The sequence below is a fragment of the Nerophis lumbriciformis genome, linkage group LG01, assembly GCF_033978685.3.
Source record: "Nerophis lumbriciformis linkage group LG01, RoL_Nlum_v2.1, whole genome shotgun sequence".
Lineage (NCBI taxonomy): Eukaryota > Metazoa > Chordata > Actinopteri > Syngnathiformes > Syngnathidae > Nerophis > Nerophis lumbriciformis.
Genome location: NC_084548.2, coordinates 9,760,001 through 9,785,039, shown reverse-complemented (window position 1 = coordinate 9,785,039; position 25,039 = coordinate 9,760,001). Strand labels below are relative to the sequence as shown.

Sequence of the window (25,039 nt, the reverse complement as noted above, 5' to 3'; positions counted from 1 at the left end):
AATTAAAAAGCAGAGAACGAGCACAGTTTAGAACCGGAGCATTACTTCACCATAGTGTTACCTGCTGAAAGAAATCACAGGGTGAATATTTGGTTCCCTTGGTTACACACGGTACACAGAACTTCACCCTTTTACTTCACCCTACATACTGTATATGCTACACAATCCGCAATAAAAAAAAAATGGATCTAACTTTTCACCAATATAAAATTTTACAAAATACAGTACAGGCCAAAAATTTGGACACACCTTCTCCTCATTCTTTATTTTCATGACTATTTACATTGTAGATTGTCACTGAAGGCATCAAAACTATGACTGAACACGTGGAGTTATGTACTTAACAAAAAAAGGTGAAATAACTGAAAACATGTTTTCTATTCTAGTTTCTTCAAAATAGCCACCCTTTGCTCTGATTACTGTTTCGCACACTCTTGGGATTCTCTCGATGGGCTTCAAGAGGTAGTCACCTGAAAGGGTTTTTGACTTCACAGGTGTCATAGTGAAGTGAATTGTGAAGTGAATTATATTTATATAGCGCTTTTTCTCTAGTGACTCAAAGCGCTTTACATAGTGAAACCCAATAGGGTTTTCACTTTACAGGTGTCATAGTTTTGATGCCTTCAGTGACTATCCACAATGTAAATCATACTTGCCAACCTTGAGACCTCCGATTTCGGGAGGTGGGGGGTGTGGGCATGGTTGGGGTCGGGGTTAAGAGGGGAGGAGTATATTTACAGCTAGAATTCACCAACTCGAGTATTGCATATATATTTGTGTATATATATATATATATATATATATATATATACACACATATATATATATATATATATATATATATATATATATATATATATATATATATATATATATATATATATATATATATATATATATATATATATATATATGTATGTGTGGGAAAAAAATCACAAGACTATTTCATCTCTACAGGCCTGTTTCATGAGGGGGGGTACCCTCAATCATCAGGAGATTGTCATCATCTGATACCCCAGGTACCCTCAATCATCTCCTGATGATTGAGGGTACCCCCCCTCATGAAACAGGCCTGTAGAGATGAAATAGTCTTGTGATTTTTTTCCCACACATACATATATTGCGCTCTACTACGGTATTGAGCACTATTTTTTGGATAACCTTATTAAGACATATATATATATATATATATATATATATATATATATATATATATATATATATATGTATGTATGAAATACTTGACTTTCAGTGAATTCTAGCTATATATATATTTATTTATTTTATTATATATATAAATAAAAGAAATACTTGAATTTCAGTGTTCATTTATTTACACATATACACACACAACACTCATCTACTCATTGTTGTACTTGAAAGTACAATGCAATACAATTCCGGGGCAATGGCACCTATCAAGTACACAGTAATGAAAACAGTTGTTTTACTAACTGTACTGTGTGTTATGAGAGTAGAGTATGTGTGTGTGTGGCCCTTTAATGGGTGACAGCATGTGAGGTGAGTGACGTCAGTGAGTGTGTGGGCGAGAGAAGAGAGGGAGACTAGTTGGTTTTGTGTTGGATTGGCTGTGTGCAAGCAATCAATAAAGCAAGATTTGCAACTAATCGCTGGACTCATCATTCACCCTAAAGTCGTCCGCTTTGGAGACCCACTGAAGTGTCTCCCCTGCGCTCTTCGACTACGGTCTCGTTCTTCTGCTTTGTCTCCTTGTGTGCGCACACTGGACTCAGGTCCGCATGGAGCTGGAGGGGGCGTGGCCTCCAGCTCCGGCTGAATTCCGGGAGATTTTCGCGAGAAAATTTCTTCCGGGAGGTTTTCGGGAGAGGCGCTGAATTTCGGGAGTCTCCCGGAAAATCCGGGAGGGTTGGCAAGTATGATGTAAATAGTCATGAAAATAAAGAAAACGCATTGAAATGAGAAGGTGTGTCCAAGCTTTTGGCCTGTTACGGTCTGGTTTGGGTGTTATGTTGGTCGTGACCCAAGATCCAGAGACGGGGGACGGCGTGGCGCGGTTGGGAGAGTGGCTGTGCCAGCAACCTAAGGGTTCCTGGTTCAATCCCCACCTTCTACCATCCTAGTCACGTCCATTGTGTCCTTGAGCAAGACACTTCACCCTTGCTCCTGATGGGTCCTGGTTAGCTCCTTGCATGGCAGCTCCCGCCATCAGTGTGTGAATGGGTGAATGTGGAAATAGTGTCAAAGCGCTTTGAGTTCCTTAAAAAAAAGGTAGAAAAGTTTTTTGTTTTTTCTGTCTTGCCGGTTAAAAAAGGGCGGTTAAAAAAACATTACATCATCACACCCAAGACAATTGGGAACACACGCACACCCCCCCGCCCCCCCCCCCCCCCCCCCCGCCCCCCCCCCCCACGCCTTCACCACCGCTTGTTAGTTTGTCGTGATTAAATGTAACGTGTTTATGTGTGCATTGCATGGAGGTTTTTTCCCACTCCAGACTAGGACCCCTTAGGAGCCCAGTCTAGATTGCATTTTTTTACTCATCTTTTTCCCCAGCGTTTTACCCTTTTCCCATCTTTTACGGGGCGCCTTACTGTAACGCCGTTAGTTTCGGCGTTAACTAGTAATCTAACGCGTTTTTTTTTATATTCAGTAACTCAGTTACCGTTACTACATGATGCGTTACTGCGTTATTTTACGTTATTTTTTTATGTAGTATCGGCTAGAAACAGAAGATCTGAGTGTGTTTTATTGCAGCGCTGCGGTGGAAAAGAAAAGGTGGGCTTTGTGTGGGTGGGGGCGGGGGGGACTCCCATACCGCAGTTGAGGAGCGCAGGGGAGACGTTCCTCCAGGGCCTATGTACTTCGGGGCTAACAACCTTCACTACTTTACCCGGCAGTGGGTCTTTACAGCTGAGGGTGAATGATGAGACCGGCGGTTTGTTGCAACTTTGTGACTTTATTGGACGCAGCCATCCACCAAGCTAGAGCACCTGCACGCACTCACTGTCGCCGCTCGCTCACCTCTCTCGCCCACTCACTCACTGACGTCACTCATCTCACATGCTGACATATCTTAAAGGGCCATACACACACACACATACGCTACTCTCATAACAACTAACAAGACATCATGGCGCAGCCAGAAGTCGAGTTTTTTAACATGGAGACATTCTCAATACTTTTCTTTTGTCGAGCACAAAGAAAATAACATTTTAGTTAAATGTAAGTTGTGTCTTGGATCAAAGATCCTATCTACTTAAAGTTAAAGTTAAAGTGCCATTATGTTGCAGCTATTTAAAATAGTTTTGTCAATTTGTTCTGGCCTGAAATAAATTGGCCCTTTGAAACATATCTTTGTCTTTGTGTGTTGTATGTAGACCACATTGCTTTTTGAGTTCAGTGATGCAAATGCATGTCAAGTTGATCAACAGATTGTATTATTCTCCAGTGCAATAACAGTACTGAAATGAAGACTAAAAGGGCATTAATGGGAGTCTTAAAAAAAAGGGGGGGGGGAAAAGTAAGTAAATAGTTACTTTTCACAGTAACGCATTACTTTTTGGTGTAAATAACTGAGTTAGTAACTGAGTTACTTTTGAAATAAAGTAACTAGTAACTGTAACTAGTTACTGGTTTTCAGTAACTAACCCAACACTGGTGGCGACCCATCAGCGTTCCTGTTCTGTAACCCTGTATGTACACTGTTTGTTTGTCTAATCTTGAACGGGTTTGTGCTGAAAACAAAGTTTCGTTGTACTTGTGCAACGACAATAAAGACCTATCTGATCTATCTGATCTGATCTAAAAGCGCTATACAAGTATAACCTAAGATCCAGAGACGGCAGGCGAAGTGCAATTAAAATGTTATTATTAACAACAACTCTACTCTACGTCACGCGATCATGTGACGCTCATCATCTCTCAAAATGGCTCGGGAATCTCTTTGAGATTGACATTATTTTGATCACATCTATTTACTCGCAAACTTTGTACGTCTTTAAGTAATAACTTCAATACAGAGGCAACTTGTTTTTCCACTCTACTGGTAGTTTAATTGTAACTTGACTTATGGGGCAGGATTTTTTTTTTAATATGTTAACTTCGTCCGACTCCTTCTAAGGCATGGGTGTCAAACTCTGGCCCGCGGGCCAAATTTGGCGATATCAAATTAACACTAAAGCTGGCCCGGCGATTATACTACAAGGTCTGTGTGTGTGTGTGGGGGGGGGGGGGGGGGGGGGGGGATTTGGTTGTAGCGGGGGTGTATTTTGTAGCGTCCCGGAAGAGTTAGTGCTGCAAAGGATTCTGGGTATTTGTTCTGTTGTGTTTATGTTATGTTACGGTGCGGATGTTCTACCGAAATGTGTTTGTCATTCTTGTTTGGTGTGGCTTCACAGTGTAGCGTGTATTTCTAACAGTATTAAAGTTTTTTATACTGGCACCCTCAGTGTAACCTGTATCGCTGTTGATGAAGTATGCGTTGCATTCACTCGTGTGTGCGTACAGAAGCCGCACATATATTGTGACTGGGCCTGAACGATGTTAGAATGGATGAAAAACGAACGTGACGATAGCTCGTAGAGGACGTCAAAGGCAGTGCTTTTAAGGCACGCACCCAAGACTGTGGTGCGGGTGGACTACGAGATATAATGACTGATGAACACCTTCGTTCGATAATGAAGGTTGCCTCAGCTCAAAGCCTGAACCCCGACATTAATGAACTAGCATCCAAGAAAAGATGGCAGGTATCTGGTTTGGGCACATCAGATTAGATCAGTGTGTTGCAAACTGAGCAGTTTAAAGTCCTGAATGGTTGTTTTATTCATTGTTATTAGGGACCGCAATGTCCCTTTGGGACAGAGGACCCTATTTTAATTGTAAGGTTTTATTATTATGATTCCGCCGCCTCTTTGAGCTGCAATTTGACCCCTTTAACATGCTTCAAAACTCACCATTTGACACAGGCATCAGGACTGGCAAAAATTGTCATCTAATAAAAAAAATTTAAAAAAAACTCAAAATTGCGCTCTAGCGCCCCCTAGGAAAAAACACAGACACAACTGCTTGTAATTTCCGGTATAAATGTCGTAGAGACATGAAACCAAAACCTCTATGTAGGTCTGACTTGGACCTAGATTTCATACATTAACATCCTTCAGCAAAAATGAACAAAAAGTTGGCAATTCCCCCTTCAAAACAAAAGTTTAGTAAAAACAGTCACTTTTGCCTCTTTGAGCTGTAATTTGATCCTCTTAACATGCTTCAAAACTCACCAAACTGGACACACACATCAGGACTGGCAAAAATTGCGATCTAATAAAAAAAAACAACCCCAAACCTCATAATTGCGCTCAAGCGCCCCCTAGGAAGAAAACACAGACACAACTGCTCCTAGGAAGAAAAATCAGACAAAACTGCCTGTAACTTCCAGTACGAATGTTGTAGAGACATGAAACAAAAACCTCTATGTAGGTCTCACTTAGACCTACATTTCATATATTGACAACCCCCAGCAGAAATCAACGAGAAGTTTGCAATTCCCCCTTCAAAACAAAAGTTTTGTAAAAACCGGTCACCTTTTTTCAAACATTATCTCCTCTGAGCGCGTTTGTCGTGTCGGCTTCAAACTAACACAGGAGAGACATTGAACCCTTCTGATTAAAAGTTGACTAAAGACTTTTAATTACTGCTCCGGTTTGGATTTTATGTGCCGTCAAAGTCGGTCCCGTCCATCGCTGCTTGCAGCTTTAATTTTATTTTGAAATTTATTAGCCTGTGGAAAAAGTTAATGTTGATATTTACCTCAGAAGGCTGCAAATAGAAGAGGCATTCAATTTTTATTTAAATTGTATTTCATATGCCATTGATATTTTTTAATTATTATTATTTGAAACTCGATTTTGCATGTCACTATAAAGTTATATAAGCCTTGCTTGTTCAATAGTCAATGCAAAACTTGTTTGGGTCCCTATTAAAAGGTTAATTTGCTCAACCTTGGCCCGCGGCTTTGTTAAATTTTAAATTTTGGCCCACTCTGTATTTGAGTTTGACACCCCTGTTCTAAGGCATGATGAAAATCGATTCTATTTTGTTGATGATGTATTTAAATATAAAGGTTTAAAGTACTAATTATTTGTACCAGAGAAACACAACACAAACAAGCAGATCAATACAGTAACTGAATGTCAAAAACAGCACTCAAGAAGAATATATTGGTGCAGGAAAGAAAACATGCTTATGTCCAATAGAGAATAGACACTGAGTGATTCAATCATTTGAAGTACAACTGAACATGAATCTTCCAAACAGCCAAAAAGCAAGCAAACACATTATTTTGGTGGCAATCCAAAGCTATTAGGAGAAAGTTGGAAGTACAATTGAATGAATTGTCAAGAACAATTGGTGCAGCCCTGCAGGTATCTTGCACTAATTAGTGACGGAGGAGGACAACAAGGGAGCTTTCTGTCTCTTCCCTAGCAACAACCACAAATCACAATCAATAGAGGGATACAAACACTGAGCCTCGCTAACTACTTGTATCCAGGGAACAAAGTCCAAACCCCCCAAATCCACTGCCAGCTACCCAGTCATCCATCTAGTCCTGACCCACTTCGAGTCTGGGGCCAAGACCAGAAGCATCAACCCCAGCAGACATGGGGACAAAGAGGACTGATCAGTGTGCTCAGAAGGAGGCCAATCTTGGGAGCACTGAACACAAACATTGTTGGGGTTTGCTTGCCAGGTTTGTTTTTTTTTCTTCACTCAAATTGTATCCTTGCTTTTTAAACACTGTGTTTTGAAGGCTAAACGTGGTCGCCGAGTCTTTGGTGTGGAAGAACCAAGGGTCAGCAGGAGAAGCTGACCATAGACTTTCTTTTATGGACTCTGGATTGGGTTTACACAGCCTTTAATTTCCTTCCTTTATAGCGCACACACTGGGTCCCCAGTTGTCCCCCATGTCTTCCACTTGCGTCTCATTAAGTCCCTACCTTGTCAATCTCCTGCTGTAGGACCTGTTTGGACACCTCCAGGTCTTGGAGTCGGACTCGGAGCTCCTCGTTCTCTTCCTCGAGACGAGCCCTTTTCTTCTCTCCGCCGTCGAGCTGACTGTGGAGACGGATGGACACATCTTTGGCCACCTGGAAGGACGAGGAGTGAGACATTACAGAATGACTGACTCATTTTAGCATACCTGCCAACTTTTGAAATCAGAAAAACCTAGTAGCCAGGGTCCAAGGGCCGCAGGCCCCGGGTAGGTCCAGGACAAAGTCCTGGTGGAGGGTTCAGGGCTTCGCCCCCCGACGCAAAATGATTATTAGCATTCAGACAGGTTAAAATGTTGCTAAAACCATCACTTTTCTATCAGTCACTGTGACTTTTCAAAACAAAAATATTACAGCAAATATCATATGGGTTGATTGACATGTTTATTCTGTAAGCTAACTTCAATAGTTTGAAATTATTTTGACAGTTAATGCCAGTTATCCTGTCAACCTTTCACAAGACTTCAATTTGTTCATTGAAAGTATAAACAGTATAAACACTTTTTACAGTAAACAAATGGTAAAACAGTACTAAACAATTCCATTAAAAAAAAAATTGGTGTCATTATTAACTTTCTGTCCAAGCTTGTATAATCTACTGCCTTGTTCAATTGTAAAAAATATTCTGTGCCTAAAATTCACATTTCTATCACAATTATCATACTGTAAACATGGTAAGCTAACTTCATTAAAATTAATAGTCCTGTCAATAGCATGGAATTACAATTCAAATGTAGTTTTTTTGTAAGCCTTTCAAAATAATTCAAAATATGAAAAATTAATGAAAATTAATTTAAGCCATCAGACACTTGAAAAGTGGCACATCACATCTCTAATGTAATCATTTGAACTTTTCAACAGAAATAGCACTGCAAAAATATTAAGGACATACTTCTGTATTTTGGTAGTTATGCTGTCAACATTTAACAAGATTTCTTCAACTTGGACTTGAAAGCATAAATAGTATAAACACTTTTAACAGTATGTCGTGCTGTGAAATACAGCCGACAGGATTGCGCACCAAACACGAAGCAAGGCCAAAGCGCATGCATGGGGCAGGAGAACAAAGGACTTCTTTCATTTAAGGTTTGTGATAAACCATCAAACTCATTCGTTAAAAGGACTCTATAGTAATATAAAGCGAATTTTTCTGGACATTATCATGCAAGAAAAGTTTATTTTTGGGACCGCGATCACCGCGTAATGATTTTTAAAGGTTGCATTACAAACATTTAACTGTCCCATGTGATCAGCCAGTGCGATTGGAAATCCATGCTCAATTATTGCCTCCGTAAATAAAACTTCGGCATTTATCACATCCAAAGAATCTGTTTGGGCGACGAAAAACGTTGAAAGTTTTCCACTTGTATCGCTAGCAACGGCATTAGACTTGTGTTTTTTTGTCCCAACGTGTTCTTTTACATCGCTAATTCCTCCGTGTCCGATCGAAAAATCTTGTCTGCACAAGGTGCAATTCGCGTAGTTTTCACCCTTTTTTTTTTTTAAATTAATGAAAAACCGTATTTTTTATCACTGCAACCGTAACCCGGAATAGGTTGATGAAAACCGTACGAATTACGGGAAAACCGGAGTAGTTGGCAGGTATGTTTTAGTGTATAATAAACCTGCAGTACACTGAAACACAAGCACCCAGGCATTCTGTCGCCCCCAATGACATCATCACTGGTGGACTCTGTAGTTCTTTGCTAACGGGAAATACAAACCCCGTTTCCATATGAGTTGTGTTAGATGTAAATATAAACGCAATACAAATCATTTTCAACCCATATTCAGTTGAATATGCTACAAAGACAACATATTTGATGTTCAAACTGATAAACATTTTTTTTTTGCAAATAATTATTATTAACTTTAGAATTTGATGCCAGCAACACGTGACACAGAAGTTGGGAAAGGTGGCAATAAATACTGATAAGGTTGAGGAATGCTCATCAAACACTTATTTGGAACATCCCAAAGGTGAACAGGCTAATTGGGAACAGGTGGGTGCCATGATTGGGTCTAAAAGTAGATTCCATAAAATGCTCAGTCATTCACAAACAAGGATGGGGCGAGGGTCACCACTTTGTCAACAAATGCGTGAGCAAATTGTTGAACAGTTTAAGAAAAACCTTTCTCAACCAGCTATTGCAAGGAATTTAGGGATTTCACCATCTACGGTCCGTAATATCATCAAAGGGTTCAGAGAATCTGGAGAAATCACTGCACGTAAGCAGCTGAGCCCGTGACCTTCGATCCCTCAGGCTGTACTGCGTCAACAAGCGACATCAGTGTGTAAAGGATATCACCACATGGGCTCAGGAACACTTCCGAAACCCACTGTCAGTAACTACAGTTGGTCGCTACATCTGTAAGTGCAAGTTAAAAGTCTCCTATGCAAGGCGAAAACCGTTTATCAACAACACCCAGAAACGCAGTCGGCTTCGCTGGGCCTGAGCTCATCTAAGATGGACTGATACAAAGTGGAAAAGTGTTCTGTGGTCTGACGAGTCCACATTTCAAATTGTTTTTGGAAACTGTGGACGTCGTGTCCTCTGGACCAAAGAGGAAAATAACCATCCCGATTGTTATAGGCGCAAAGTTGAAAAGCCTGCATTTGTGATGGTATGGGGGTGTATTAGTGCCCAAGAAATGGGTAACTTACACATCTGTGAAGGCGCCATTAATGCTGAAAGGTACATGCAGGTTTTGGAGCAACATATGTTGCCATCCAAAGTACGTTACCATTGACGCCCCTGCTTATTTCAGCAAGACAATGCCAAGCCACGTGTTACATCAACGTGGCTTCATAGTAGAAGAGTGCGGGTACTAGACTGGCCTGCCTGTAGTCCAGACCTGTCTCCCATTGAAAATGTGTGGCGCATTATGAAGCCTAAAATACCACAACGGAGACCACCGCACTGTTGAACAACTTAAGCTGTACATCAAGCAAGAATGGGAAAGAATTCCACCTGCGAAGCTTAAAAAATGTGTCTCCTCAGTTCCCAAACGTTTACTGAGTGTTGTTAAAAGGAAAGGCCATGTAACACAGTGGTGAACATGCTCTTTCCCAACTACTTTGTCACGTGTTGCTGCCATGAAATTCTAAGTTAATTATTATTTGCAAAAAAAAAATAAAGTTTATGAGTTTGAATATCAAATATCTTGTCTTTGTAGCATATTCAACTGAATATGGGTTGAAAAGGACAAATCATTGTATTCCGTTTATATTTACATCTAACACAATTTCCCAACTCATATGGAAACGGGGTTTGTAAGAAAACGCATTGAATGAGGAGAAGGTGTGTAAAAGTCACAAGTTTTTGTTTTTCCATTGAGTACAAACGCAAAATAAGCCATCGTGGAGCCAAAGAAAGTCAAATGTGTTAGCACTTCGATCAAAAAGGTGAGAAACTGCTGAATTTCAAGAAATAACTGGTAGTATGTAGGAAGTAGGAACTTGTTGTGTGTGTGTCTCTAAATTTGTAGTTTGTGTCTGAGTGCAACATTTCTACACGCCACCATGTGTTGACTCTCACAGTATGAACGTGCGGCTGTGTTTTTATTCCAGTGTGCAGCCAAGTGACACATTGCTCCTATTTACCGCCCACGCCAAAAAACTATGGCACCCTAAACACGCACAGATGCGTAATCCATGTGCACAACTTTAACATCAGTCCTTGTGAGTGCTGAATTCTGATGGTTCAGGGCCCTGAAGGCTGCAATAAGGGTGACAGCCTTGGGAATGCTTTTTGGAAACAATATGTTGTGCACTCTGTGTGTGTGTGTGTGTGTGTGTGTGTGTGTGTGTGTGTGTGTGTGTGTGTGTGTGTGTGTGTGTGTGTGTGTGTGTGTTGTGGGGGGTTGAGAGCTGAGAGGTGACATAAATCATTAAGGTCCATGGTGATGCCGGAGACCTATTTTAAGTTTAATGTAAGGCCAAGCCAAGGTAAAACATCAATATATGCGCGTGTGTGTGTGTGCGTGTGTGTGTTCTTGTATTTGTACCCTTCTTGAGACATCAACAAAGAAAAGTGGCTTCCATATGAGGACCGGTGAACAAGTTAGGACATAAAGCATGGTCCCAATACGGAAAACCATTCCATCTAATAGAGAATGTCTCATTCGCACACCTGGTGGTGAAATCTATCAGAATTAGGGTGGTCCCAAAAAGGAGGGATTTTTCAAATTGAATTTAAATGCGGCCAAAATTAATTAAATTTTTTTGTTTTATTTTGTATATGGAGAATAATGAAGATTAAAAACCAATTCCAAACAAAAAAAAATCAAAAAATGTAATTCACTAAAAGCAGTCTTTTTCTCACAATGCGTCGACTTTTTTCTTGGTTTTTGTAAAATTGCAATTTTTTCGCGTAAAATTATCTACTTTTTTAGGTAAAATTATGGCGATATCTGTCATATAAAATTCTGACTTTTATCACAATATTGCCATTTTTTTCGTCGTTCTTGTAAAATAGTGACATTTTTTTGAGTAAAATTATGACTTTTGTCATAATTTTGCAACGTAAAATTCTGATTACTATAATATTGCCAACATTTTTAAGTTTTCTTATAAAATTGTGACTTGTGCCGAGTACAATTACGACTCTTTTCATAAAATTGACAAAATTTTAAGCTTTTCTTGTAAAATTGCGACTGTTATTCAGTAAAATTCCAACTTTCATCATAACATTGCACAAATGTTTAGTTTTTCTCGTAAAATTTTGACCTGCGTTGAGTAAAATTACGACTTTTATTTTAATACTGCCAAAATTCTAAGTTTTTCTTGTGAAATTGTAACCTTTTTCTTGTGAAATTCCAACTAATTTTTCACAACAAGCTTTTTTATATTTGCATAGTATGTATATATTATTAATGTTGTAAATACAAATCTTTATATATCCAGAAAGGGTGGTTCTAAAGAGATTGGCATTTTTCAGAGGTCTTAAGAAGGTAACAGGTACAAGAATGTGTCTGTGTTTGTGTGTGCGTGTGTGTGTGTGTGTGTGTGTGTGTGTGTGTGTGTGTGTGTGTGTGTGTGTGTGTGTGTGTGTGTGTGTGTGTGTGTTCTTGTATTTCTACCCTTCTTGAGACATCAACAAAGAAAAGTAGCTTCCATATGAGGACCGGTGAACAAGTTAGGACATAAATCATGGTCCCAATACGGAAAACCATTGCATCTAATAGAGAATGTCTCATTTGCACCCCTGGTGGTGAAATCTATCAAAATTAAGGTGGTCCCAAAAAGGAGGGATTTTTCCAATTGAATTTAAATGCGGCCAAAATTAATTACAATTTTTTTTTTAAATTTGTATATAGAGAATAATGAAGATTAAAAACCAATTCCAAACAAAAAAATCCAAAAATGTAATTCACTAAAAGCAGTCTTTTTCTCACAATGCGTCAACTTTTTTCTTGGTTTTTGTAATATTGCAATATTTTCGCGTAAAATTATTTACTTTTTTAGGTAAAATTATGGCGATATCTGTTATATAAAATTCTGACTTTTATCACAATATTGCCATTTTTTTCATTGTTCTTGTAAAATGGTGACTTTTTTGAGTAAAATGATGACTTTTGTCATAATTTTGCAACGTAAAATTCTGATTACTATAATATTGCCAACATTTTTAAGTTTTCTTATAAAATTGTGACTTGTGTCGAGTACAATTACGACTCTTTTCATAAAATTGCCAAAATTTTAAGCTTTTCTTGTAAAATTGCGACTGTTATTCAGTAAAATTCCAACTTTCATCATAACATTGCACAAATGTTTAGTTTTTCTCGTAAAATTTTGACCTGCGTTGAGTAAAATTACGACTTTTATTTTAATACTGCCAAAATTCTAAGTTTTTCTTGTGAAATTGTAACCTTTTTCTTGTGAAATTCCAACTAATTTTTCACAACAAGCTTTTTTATATTTGCATAGTATGTATATATTATTAATGTTGTAAATACAAATATTTATATATCCAGAAAGGGTGGTTCTAAAGAGATTGGCATTTTTCAGAGGTCTTAAGAAGGTAACAGGTACACGAATGTGTCTGTGTTTGTGTGTGCGTGTGTGTGTGTGTGTGTGTGTGTGTGTGTGTGTGTGTGTTCTTGTATTTCTACCCTTCTTGAGACATCAACAAAGAAAAGTGGCTTCCATATGAGGACCGGTGAACAAGTTAGGACATAAATCATGGTCCCAATACGGAAAACCATTCCATCTAATAGAGAATGTCTCATTTGCACCCCTGGTGGTGAAATCTATCAAAATTAAGGTGGTCCCAAAAAGGAGGGATTTTTCCAATTGAATTTAAATGCGGCCAAAATTAATTACAATTTTTTTTTTTTTTTTGTATATAGAGAATAATGAAGATTAAAAACCAATTCCAAACAAAAAAATCCAAAAATGTAATTCACTAAAAGCAGTCTTTTTCTCACAATGCGTCAACTTTTTTCTTGGTTTTTGTAATATTGCAATATTTTCGCGTAAAATTATTTACTTTTTTAGGTAAAATTATGGCGATATCTGTTATATAAAATTCTGACTTTTATCACAATATTGCCATTTTTTTCATTGTTCTTGTAAAATGGTGACTTTTTTGAGTAAAATGATGACTTTTGTCATAATTTTGCTAAGTAAAATTCCAAATATTATTATAATATTGCCAACATTTTTAAGTTTTCTAATAAAATTGTGACTTGTGTCGAGTACAATTACGACTCTTTTCATAAAATTGCCAACATTTTAAACTTTTCTTGTAAAATTGCGATTGTTATTCAGTAAAATTCCAACTTTCATCATAACATTGCACAAATGTTCAGTTTTTCTCGTAAAATTTTGACTTGCGTTAAGTAAAATTACGACTTTTATTTTAATACTGCCAAAATTCTAAGTTTTTCTTGTGAAATTGTAACCTTTTTCTTGTGAAATTCCAACTAATTTTTCACAACAAGCTTTTTTATATTTGCATAGTATGTATATATTATTAATGTTGTAAATACAAATCTTTATATATCAAGAAAGGGTGGTCCTAAAGAGGTTGGCATTTTTCAGAGGTCTTAAGAAGGTAACAGTTACAAGAATGTGTGTGTGTGTGTGTGTGTGTGTGTGTGTGTGTGTGTGTGTGTGTGTGTGTGTGTGTGTGTGTGTGTGTGTGTGTGTGTGTGTGTGTGTATGTTCTTGTATTTCTACCCTTCTTGAGACATCAACAAAGAAAAGTAGCTTCCATATGAGGACCGGTGAACAAGTTAGGACATAAATCATGGTCCCAATATAGAAAACCATTGCATCTAATAGAGAATGTCTCATTTGCACCACTGGTGGTGAAATATATCAAAATTAGGGTGGTCCCAAAAAGGAGGGCTTTTTCAAATTGAATTTAAATGCGGCCCCTTTGGCCAAAATTAATTTTAAAAAAATATTTAAATTTGTATATAGAGAATAATGAAGATTAAAAACCAATTCCAAACAAAAAATTCCAAAAATGTAATTCACTAAAAGCAGTCTTTTTCTCACAATGCGTCAACTTTTTTCTTGGTTTTTGTAATATTGCAATATTTTCGCGTAAAATTATTTACTTTTTTAGGTAAAATTAAGGCGATATCTGTCATATAAAATTTTGACTTTTATCACAATATTGCCATTTTTTCGTTGTTCTTGTAAAATAAATAAATAAATAAATAGTGAAATTTTTTTGAGTAAAATTATGACTTTTGTCATAATTTTGCCAAGTAAAATTCCGATTATTATTATAATATTGCCAACATTTTTAAGTTTTCTTATAAAATTGTGACTTTTGTCGAGTAAGATTACGACTATTTTCATAAAATTGCCAACATTTTAAGCTTTTCTTGTAAAATTGCGACTGTTATTTAGTAAAATTCCAACTTTCATCATAACATTGCACAAATGTTCAGTTTTTCTCGTAAAATTTTGACTTGTGTTAAGTAAAATTACGACTTTTATTTTAATACTGCCAAAATTCTAAGTTTTTCTTGTGAAATTGTGACCTTTTTCTTGTGAAATTCCAACTCATTTTTCACAACAAGCTTTTTTACATTTGCATAGTATGTATATATTATTAATGTTGTAAATACAAATCTTTATATATCCAGAAAGGGTGGTCCTAAAGAGGTAGGCATTTTTCAGAGGTCTTAAGAAGGTAACAGGTACAAGAATGTGTCTGTGTGTGTGTGTGAGTGCGTGTGTGTGTGCGTGTGTGTGTGTGTGTGTGTGTGTGTGTGTGTGTGTGTGTGTGTGTGTGTGTGTGTGTGTGTGTGTGTGTGTGTGTGTGTGTGTGTGTGTGTGTGTGTTCTTGTATTTCTACCCTTCTTGAGACATCAACAAAGAAAAGTAGCTTCCAAATGAGGACCGGTGAACAAGTTAGGACATCATTGCATCTAATAGAGAATGTCTCATTTGCACCCCTGGTGGTGAAATCTATCAAAATTAGGGTGGTCCCAAAAAGGAGGGCTTTTTCAAATTGAATTTAAATGCGACTAAAATTAATTTTAAAAATGTTTTTAAATTTGTATATAGAGAATAATGAAGATTAAAAACCAATTCCAAACAAAAAATTCCAAAAATGTAATTCACTAAAAGCAGCCTTTTTCTCACAATGCGTCGACTTTTTTCTTGGTTTTTGTAATATTGCAATATTTTCGCGTACACTTATTTGCATTGAAAAGAGAAGGTGTGTCCAAATGTTTGGCCTGTACTGTATATGACTGCTTAGCATATCCTGAACTACATTGGACTGGTCTACCATGCCCTTATTCCTGCTCTCTTCTTGAATGTTCTCCTCTTTAACAATTCTGGGTGAGTCTCTTCTTAAATGCGTCTAAGTTCAAGTGAACGTGATGGAATCTACTTCCTTTCAAAGTGTGCTGTGGAATGTCATTAGCATTCCCTCTGGGTCCTACCTAAAGTGTGTGTATATAGGCAAAAAATGAGTGTGTGTGTGTGTGTGTGAATCTGCATATGTGTTTGAAATCAAGAGAGAAGGTAAAACAGACAGAACAAGTTTCTTGTTTTTTTTATCCCGTAAAAACAGACGCAGAAGGCAAAACACACACACGCAGCAGCCTCAGGGCAAACAGTGATAACGGTCAACAAGTGGCAGTTAAAGTCATCTTTCTTCTACACTGTGTAGTGGTGTGTTGTAGCTCCGTTGTGTGTCCGACAAATGCAGTCTTGTTCGTCCTCCTTCCTTAGGCCAAACACACACACACTCACACACACACACAGTATGCTTTTGTTTTTGTTTAACGGTCATCTTTCCATTATCTGGGGGGATCTCGCATGATTACAGATAAGTGTGTGTGTGTCTGGAATTAGGTCCTCATCTTTAACTGTTCAGAAACAGGATGATTTCATTCTACCCTTGTGCAACGTTCATATTGTTGTTACTCAGCCAGCGTTTGTGGGTCTGATGGACCCGTTGCAATTTGTGGCTTTTAATGCCTCACAATCAAACAATTTTATGTTAAAATACTGAACAGATGTTTACCTTATCCCAATAAACATCTGTTCAGTATTTTAACATAAAAGTGTTTACCTTATCCCAATAAACATCTGTTAAGTATTTTAACATAAAAGTGTTTGCTTGTGAGGCATTAAAAGCCACAAAATGCAACGGGTCCATCAGACCCACAAACGCTGGCTGGGTAACAACAATATGAACGTTGCACGGAAAATTTCTCTGCCAGTTTCTGCATCCCACAGGGATTCTTCTTTAGTGTTTCTGCACCTGCGGTTCCCACACAAGCTTGCAACATTGTTTGTCAACACTGTCTGCTCTCATTTTCTCGCACAATTGACCCTCTGATGTTCTGTGTAACGACACTCTGTCCTCCTCCTGTCTAGGCCTGCTGTGTGTGTGTGTGTGTGTGTGTGTGTGTGTGTGTGTGTGTGTGTGTGTGTGTGTGTGTGTGTGTGTGTGGTACACAGAACATCAATTTCCACACTTCTATTAGCCCTGTTATATGTAATAGAAATGTGTAGGGGGTGTATGGTGTGTGGTCATTAAATATGTATTCTGATATATGGACAGGTTGGAAAACTGGGTGGGGATCTCAGGCCCAGTTTTAAAGGGGAACATTATCACAATTTCAGAAGGGTTAAAACCATTAAAAATCAGTTCCCAGTGGCTTATTTTATTTTTCGAAGTTTTTTTCAAAATTTTACTCATCACGCAATATCCCTAAAAAAAAGCTTCAAAGTGCCTGATTTTAACCATCGTTATATACACCAGTCCATTTTCCTGTGACGTCGCACAGTGATGCCAATACAAACAAACATGGCGGTTAGAACAGCAAGGTATAGCGACATTAGCTCGGATTCAGACTCGGATTTCAGCGGCTTAAGCAATTCAACAGATTACGCATGTATTGAAACGGATTGTTGTAGTGTGGAGGCAGGTAGCGAAAACGAAATTGAAGAAGAAACTGAAGCTATTGAGCCATATCGGTTTGAACCGTATGCAAGCGAAACCGACGAAAACGACACGACAGCCAGCGACACGGGAGAAAGCGAGGACGAATTCGGCGATCGCCTTCTAACCAACGATTGGTATGTGTTTGTTTGGCATTAAAGGAAACTAACAACTATGAACTAGGTTTACAGCATATGAAATACATTTGGCAACAACATGCACTTTGAGAGTGCAGACAGCCCAGTTTTCATCAATTAATATATTCTGTAGACATACCCTCATCCACTCTCTTTTCCTGAAAGCTGATCTGTCCAGTCCAGTTGGAAATGCATCTGCTTTGAGTGTCGCAGGATATCCACACATTCTTGCCATCTCTGTCGTAGCATAGCTTTTGTCGGTAAAGTGTGCGGAACAAACGTCCAATTTCTTGCCACTTTCGCATCTTTGGGCCACTGGTGCAACTTGAATCCGTCCCAGTTCGTGTTGTTACACCCTCCGACAACACACCGACGAGGCATGATGTCTCCAAGGTACGGAAAACAGTCGAAAAAACGGAAAATAACAGAGCTGATTTGACTCGGTGTTTGAGAAAATGGCGGATTGCTTCCCGATGTGACGTCACGTTGTGACGTCATCGCTCCGAGAGCGAATAATAGAAAGGCGTTTAATTCACCAAAATTCACCCATTTAGAGTTCGAAAATCGGTTAAAAAAATATATGGTCTTTTTTCTGCAACATCAAGGTATATATTGACGCTTACATAGGTCTGGTGATAATGTTCCCCTTTAAGCTGGTTCAAGTCATATCTACAAGATAGGAACTATTTTGTTTCCATTGGTGACTTTGTATCAGAACCAACCAACGTAACGTGTGGCGTCCCCCAAGGTTCAATCTTGGGGCCGACTTTATTTAACATCTATATGCTCCCACCAGGACAATTCATGCAAAATAATAACATTGACCATCATTGCTATGCCGATGACACCTAAATCTATGTATGAGTGACTATCGCCCCATAGATCTTCTGTGCCAGTGCATTGAGCAAGTCAAACACTGGATGTGCCAAAATGTCCTACAACTAAATGAAGATAAAACTGAGATAATTGTTTTTGGTGCTAAAAAAGAAAGGTTTAAAGTCATCCAACACCTTCAATCACTGTCCCTGAAAACCTCAAATAAAGCCAGAAATCTTGGGGTTATTTTAGATTCTGATTTACATTTCGACAGTCACATCAAATCAGTAACAAAATCGGCTTACTATCACCTCAAAATGTAACAAGACTTAAAGGGCTCATGTCAGCTCAAGACTTAGAAAAACTTGTACATGCCTTTATTACCAGTAGGCTGGACTATTGTAATGGTCTCCTTGCAGGTCTTCCCAAAAAAACTGTCAGGCAGCTACAGCTTGTTCAGAACGCTGCTGCTCAAGTTCTAACAAAGACCAGAAAATGTGAGCACATTACACCAATTCTTAAAGGGGAACATTATCACCAGACCTATGTAAGTGTCAATATATACCTTGATGTTGCATAAAAAAGATCATATATTTTTTTAACCGATTTCCGAACTCTAAATGGGTGAATTTTGGCGAATTAAACGCCTTTCTACATCGGGAAGCAATCCGCCATTTTTTACTTTCGTTGGTGTTGTCGGAGGGTGTAACAACACGAACAGGGACGGATTCAAGTTGCACCAGTGGTCCAAAGATGCGAAAGTGGCAAGAAATTGGACGAATTTTGTTCAAAATACGAGGGTGTGGGGAAAGCCAACGAAATGGTCAGTCGTTTGTTCCGCACACTTTACCGACGAAAGCTATGCTACGACAGAGATGGCAACCGTCCCTTATGCCACCGAAGATGATCAAGAGAAGAATATCGACCCTAGCTTCCCTGGCCTGCTGACATCAACTCCAAAACTGGACAGATCAGCTTTCAGGAAAAGAGAGCGGATGAGGGTATGTCTACAGAATATATTAATTAGTGAAAACTTTATTCATTACTCGCGGTTTTACGTAAATTATTATACATAAACTGTATTTACCAATAATTTAGCTTAAAAACATTTATTTTTTTCAATCATTCGAGTACATTTGCAGTATTTTGTGTCTATTTAGGTATGGTTAACCTGAGTGCTAAAATCATGGAAAAATATATGTTCTTAGCGCGCCTGAAATGGGCTGTCTGCACTCTCAAAGTGCATGTTATTGCCAAATGTATTTCATATGCTGTAAACCTAGTTCATAGTTGTTAGTTTCCTTTAATGCCAAACAAACACATACCAATCGTTGGTTAAAAGGCGATCGCCGAATTCGTCCTCGCTTTCTCCCGTGTCGCTGGCTGTCGTGTCGTTTTCATCGGTTTCGCTTGCATACGGTTCAAACCGATATGGCTCAATAGCTTCAGTTTCTTCTTCAATTTCGTTTTCGCTACCTGCCTCCACACTACAACCATCCGTTTCAATACATGCGTAATCTGTTGAATCGCTTAAGCCGCTGAAATCCGAGTCTGAATCCGAGCTAATGTCGCTATACCTTGCTGTTCTACCCGCCATGTTTTTTTGTATTGGCATCACTATGTGACGTCACAGGAAAATGGACGGGTGTATATAACGATGGTTAAAATCAGGCACTTTGAAGCTTTTTTTAGGGATATTGCGTGATGGGTAAAATTTTGAAAAAAACTTCGAAAAATAAAATAAGCCACTGGGAACTGATTTTTAATGGTTTTAACCCTTCTGAAATTGTGAAAATGTTCCCCTTTAAATCCTTACATTGGCTCCCTGTACATCAGAGAATTGATTTCAAAATCCTCCTGCTCACATATAAATCACTACATGGTCTAGGGCCGAAGTATATCACTGATATGCTCCCACTATATAAGCCCTCTAGATCACTAAGATCTTCTGAGACCAATCTGTTAGCGGTTCCCAGAGTAAACTCAAATCAAGGGAGAGCATCATTCAGTCACTATGCAACAAATAGCTGGAATAAACTTCCTGAAGATGTCAGACTTTCCCCAACTCTGACTACTTTTAAAACTAGACTGAAAACTTTTATGTTCACCTTAGCTTTCAGCTAAATATTTTAATCTTTTAACGTCCGCACTGCATACTTGCCAACCTTGAGACCTCCGATTTCGGGAGGTGGGGGGGGGGCGTGGTGGGGGGTGGGTCAGGGGGCGTGGTTGTGGCAGGGGCGTGGTTAAGAGGGGAGGAGTATATATGTATATATAAATAAAAGAAATACTTGAATTTCAGTGTTCATTTATTTACACATATACACACACATAACACTCATCTACTCATTGTTGAGTTAAGGGTTGAATTGTCCATCCTTGTTTTATTCTCTGTCACTATTTTTCTAACCATGCTGAACACCCTCTCTGATGATGCATTGATGTGTGGCACGCACAAAAGTGCTTTCATCAAATGCATTAGAGTCTGGAATTTTCCATCTCTCCCTAGCATGGCCCAAAACCGGTCAATCTTTGCTTCCTGAGGAAGATCTTCAGTGCCAAGCACTTGGTAGTCCACTACTTCTTACCGGAGGCTATCCAGGTCCAATCGCAGCTGCGGCTTGGAACTTACAAGCTGTTATGAGAGTATCGTATGTGTGTGTGTGGCCCTTTAATAGGTGAGCATGTGAGGTGAGTGACGTCAGTGAGTGTGTGGGCGAGAGAAGAGAGGGAGCGGTAGCGTTAGTGCGGGCGGGACTAGTTTGTTTTGTGTTGGATTGGCTGTGTGCAATAAAGCAAGATTTGCAACTAATCGCCGGACTCAGGCAGGAAAGGTGCAACAAAGCGTATTTCTTCATCTTACTCGTCGTCGGCGTCGCCACGACTGTATCTTCCTCGTTCTTCTGCTTCGTCTCCTTGTTGTGTGCGCAGTTGTGCACTGCACTCTCTAAAAGCCGCAGAGGTGGGACCAAGTCATTGTTTTGCAAGTCACAAGTAAGTCTCAAGTCTTTGCCCTCAAGTCCGAGTCAAGTCCCGAGTCAAGACAGGCAAGCCCCGAGTCAAGTCCAAAGTCAAGACTGGAAAGTCTCAAGTCAAGTCCTAAGTCCTGCATTTTGAGTTTCGAGTCCTTTCAAGTCCTTTTAACCACAGACTAATATATTAACACAGATTGTGTATGCTTTTCAAACGCTGTATTTATTTATTAAAACAAGTGCATTTTAAATTGCAGGAAAGAAAATTGTGCTGACATTGCACTTTATAATAGCACTATTAACCAGTCATTTTAAACATTAACTCATTCCTTTACAGAACAAACACATTGAAAAATAAAGTGCAAATGTACTTATTTGTACAAAAGTGTTAACATTGAAAAAACATGACATATACGTGAACATAACAAAAAAGTTGTACTTTTTATATGTCAGGGCCCTATGCTGCATTGCATTTGCAAAAGACCAAATTAGCCAAGAGTCTGTCAGTCATTTGTGCACGATGGGGGCGTAGTATGATGCCACCATGGCTGAAAACTCGCTCCACTGGAGCACTGGAGGCAGGCACTGCCAAGACTCTCATGGCCACTCGGAACAGTGAAGGAAGAGTCTTCATGTTCAATGCCCAGAACAAAAGGGGGGAGAGAGTTGTTTTGGGTTGGTGCACTACTTGTAAGTGTATCTTGTGTTTTTTAATGTTGATTTAATTAAAAAAAGAGAAAAAAAAAAATTATTTCTTGTGCGGCCCGATACCAATTGATCCACGGACCAGTACCGGGCCGCGGCCCGGTGGTTGGGGACCACTGAGGTAAACAACCAACAGTATGTCAGAAAGCTAGCTAAAACGGTACACATATTCATAATATAGTATACATTTTAACTGACCTTTATTTTACTATTTTTGTCTTTTTTTAGGTGGCTAAAATACGCGGTGCTGCTGACCGCCGTCTAACGTTACGTGTGATATATTGACTAACGTAACCCTGCTTAAAAAAAATCACTGAACAAAAAGTATGAATAAGGTAGTGAACTGCAACAGATTCCCATGTTTGCAATAACGTTATAACGTTAGCAGTGAGTTTACAGCCTCACTGATTTAACTACACAGCAAATAAAAGTCACGTTACTTAGCCAATAAACGTTATCTTACATTCAAAACTTACCGTTCTTTGTGCAACTTCAAATGCCGGACGAAGTTGGAAGTTGTTGCCTCTCCATCAGTAATTTTCGAACCGCATGTGTTGCATACTGCAAACCGTTTTGTGTTGACCACCTCGTAATTTTTATACCCAAACAAAATTATTTTAGGTATCATTTTTTGTTCACTGGCGTGTGGTTTGGACATGTCTTCTTCGTTGGTTGTCCTGCAATTTGATTGGATGAATGCTGTGTGATGAAAACAAAGTAGATCTAATTTGATTGGCTGTTGTACTGAGAGCACACCAGCTGACACACGCAACGCTGATAGACAAGTACACAATGAAAAATACGGAGCGCTCCCGAATAACTTTTTCATCTTTGGGTTTTGGGGAAAGTAGCAAGTCATGTCAAGTCATGTCAATTCAAAAGGCTCAAGTCCAAGTGAAGTCACAAGTCATTGATGTTAAAGTCTAAGTCGAGTTGCAAGTCTTTTTACATTTTGTCAAGTCGAGTCTAAAGTCATCAAATTCATGACTCGAGTCTGACTCGAGTCCAAGTCATGTGACTCGAGTCCACACCTCTGAAAAGCCGTATATGTTATTGATGTTATAGATGGCAGTATTGTCCTGTTTAAGAGTGTCACAACATTGCTGTTTACGGCAGATGAACTGCTTTACGGTAGACAAAAAACATGACTGCTGCTGTTGTGTGTTGTTACCGCGCTGGGAGGACGTTAATGAAACTGCCTAACAATAAACCCACATAAGAAACCAAGAACTCCCCCTCCATCATTCTACAGTTATAATGTGATTGGGCAGGGACACTGTTTATATCGTGGGAAAGCGGACCCAGGTCCGCATGGAGCTGGAGGGGGCGTGGCTTCCAGCTCCGCCTGAATTTCGGGAGATTTTCGGGAGAAAATTTGTCCCGGGAGGTTTTCGGGAGAGGCGCTGAATTTCGGGAGTCTCCCGGGAAATCCGGGAGGGTTGGCAAGTATGGCACTGTTTTATTGTCTGCATTTTAATTTTGCTTTTATTTTCTTTCATTTCACTTTGTTGTCTGTGAAGCACTTTGAGTCTGCCTTGTGTATGAAAAGTGCTATACAAAATAAAGTTGCCTTGCCTATATGTTCTTCACAGAAAATGCGCCAAAGTCAGTGAGTCTCAGTTTGAAAAATTAATTAATTGTATCATTTTTCTTTTAATAAAAAAATGAAAACGGGTCCCACAGACCCGAACACCACACAAGGGATTTCCTCGTTTTTAATAAATGGAAAGAAGTTCAAACTGAACCGTGATATGACCATTGACCCCGAGTACCTCATGTATATCGTATCAGATATTAACAGTAGGCTTAAAGCCCAGCGAGCTTTGAAACAGTTGCACAACATGACCAAACGAGGTATGTTTAGGTTGTAATTTGACCTTATTTTTCTCATGCTAACTTGCTGTCAAATAAACTCAACAGTCTTGAACAGCAGAAGCCCACTCAATCACTCATTCAGGCGGAAAAAGGCTTGGACTGTAGGCCTGGGCCCTTCAGATGATGAAACATTAAAGAATCCATTGAAATAATGATAGCTTCGAAGACCACTCAGACAGGGATCACATTTTCCCTTCCTATTCTTTTACGGTCTTTAAAAAAATAAAGCTTACAGCATGAGACACATGTTGCATCATTGTGGGGGTTTTTTCCAAACAGAGTCGAGAAACGACAATCTCTATCCCTTAGGAAGACATCCCACACAAATGTGTAAGTGTGTTACTTGTTACAGGCATAAATATGTGATACTGAATGTAGTTTAAAAACATAAACATAAAAACAGAACTGCTCAGATCATTTTTCCTGGTCATAATATGATATATTTGCAATTACTTGTTGCTAAGCAGAACGTGCAGAAAAGCAAGCATTTGTGACCTAAAGGCCAATAAAAACTTTGAACTATACCATCCATCCATCCATCCATTTTCTACCGCTTGTCCCATTCGGGGTCGCGGGGGGTGCTGGAGCTTATCTAAGCTGCATTCGGGCGGAAGGAGGGGTACGCCCTGGACAAGTCGCCACCTCGCACTGACATATTATATATCAGGAGTGTCCCGATCCGGTTTTGGTATCAGATATCAGTCCGATATCAGCAAAATAACATTCGCTTACATCTAATATACATATATAAATACACACATATATATACACATATATACTATGTAGATACATATATACATATATACTATATATATTAGTGATGTCCGATAATGGCTTTTTAATTACCGATACCAACCGATACCTATATCAACCGATACCGATATATATATATATACAGTCGTGGAATTAACACATTATTATGCCTAATTTGGACAACCAGGCATGGTGAAGATGAGGTCCTTTTTTTTAAATTAATAAAATAAAATAAGATAAATAAATTCAAAACATTTTCTTGAATAAAAAAGAAAGTAAAACAACATAAAACAGTTACATAGAAACTAGTAATTAATGAAAATGAGTAAAAT

General features: G+C 38.8%; 1 protein-coding gene across 1 annotated transcript in view; it reads right to left on the bottom strand.

Annotated features, from left to right (window-relative positions):
• The window catches only part of mtcl2 (microtubule crosslinking factor 2), a 216,685-nt gene that overhangs the window by 145,208 nt on the left and 46,438 nt on the right, over positions 1-25,039 (bottom strand). The window contains exon 4 of the mRNA XM_061974808.2: positions 6,972-7,121. Within this exon, the coding sequence (XP_061830792.1) occupies positions 6,972-7,121 (150 nt within the window). The remainder of the gene's footprint in view (positions 1-6,971; positions 7,122-25,039) is intronic.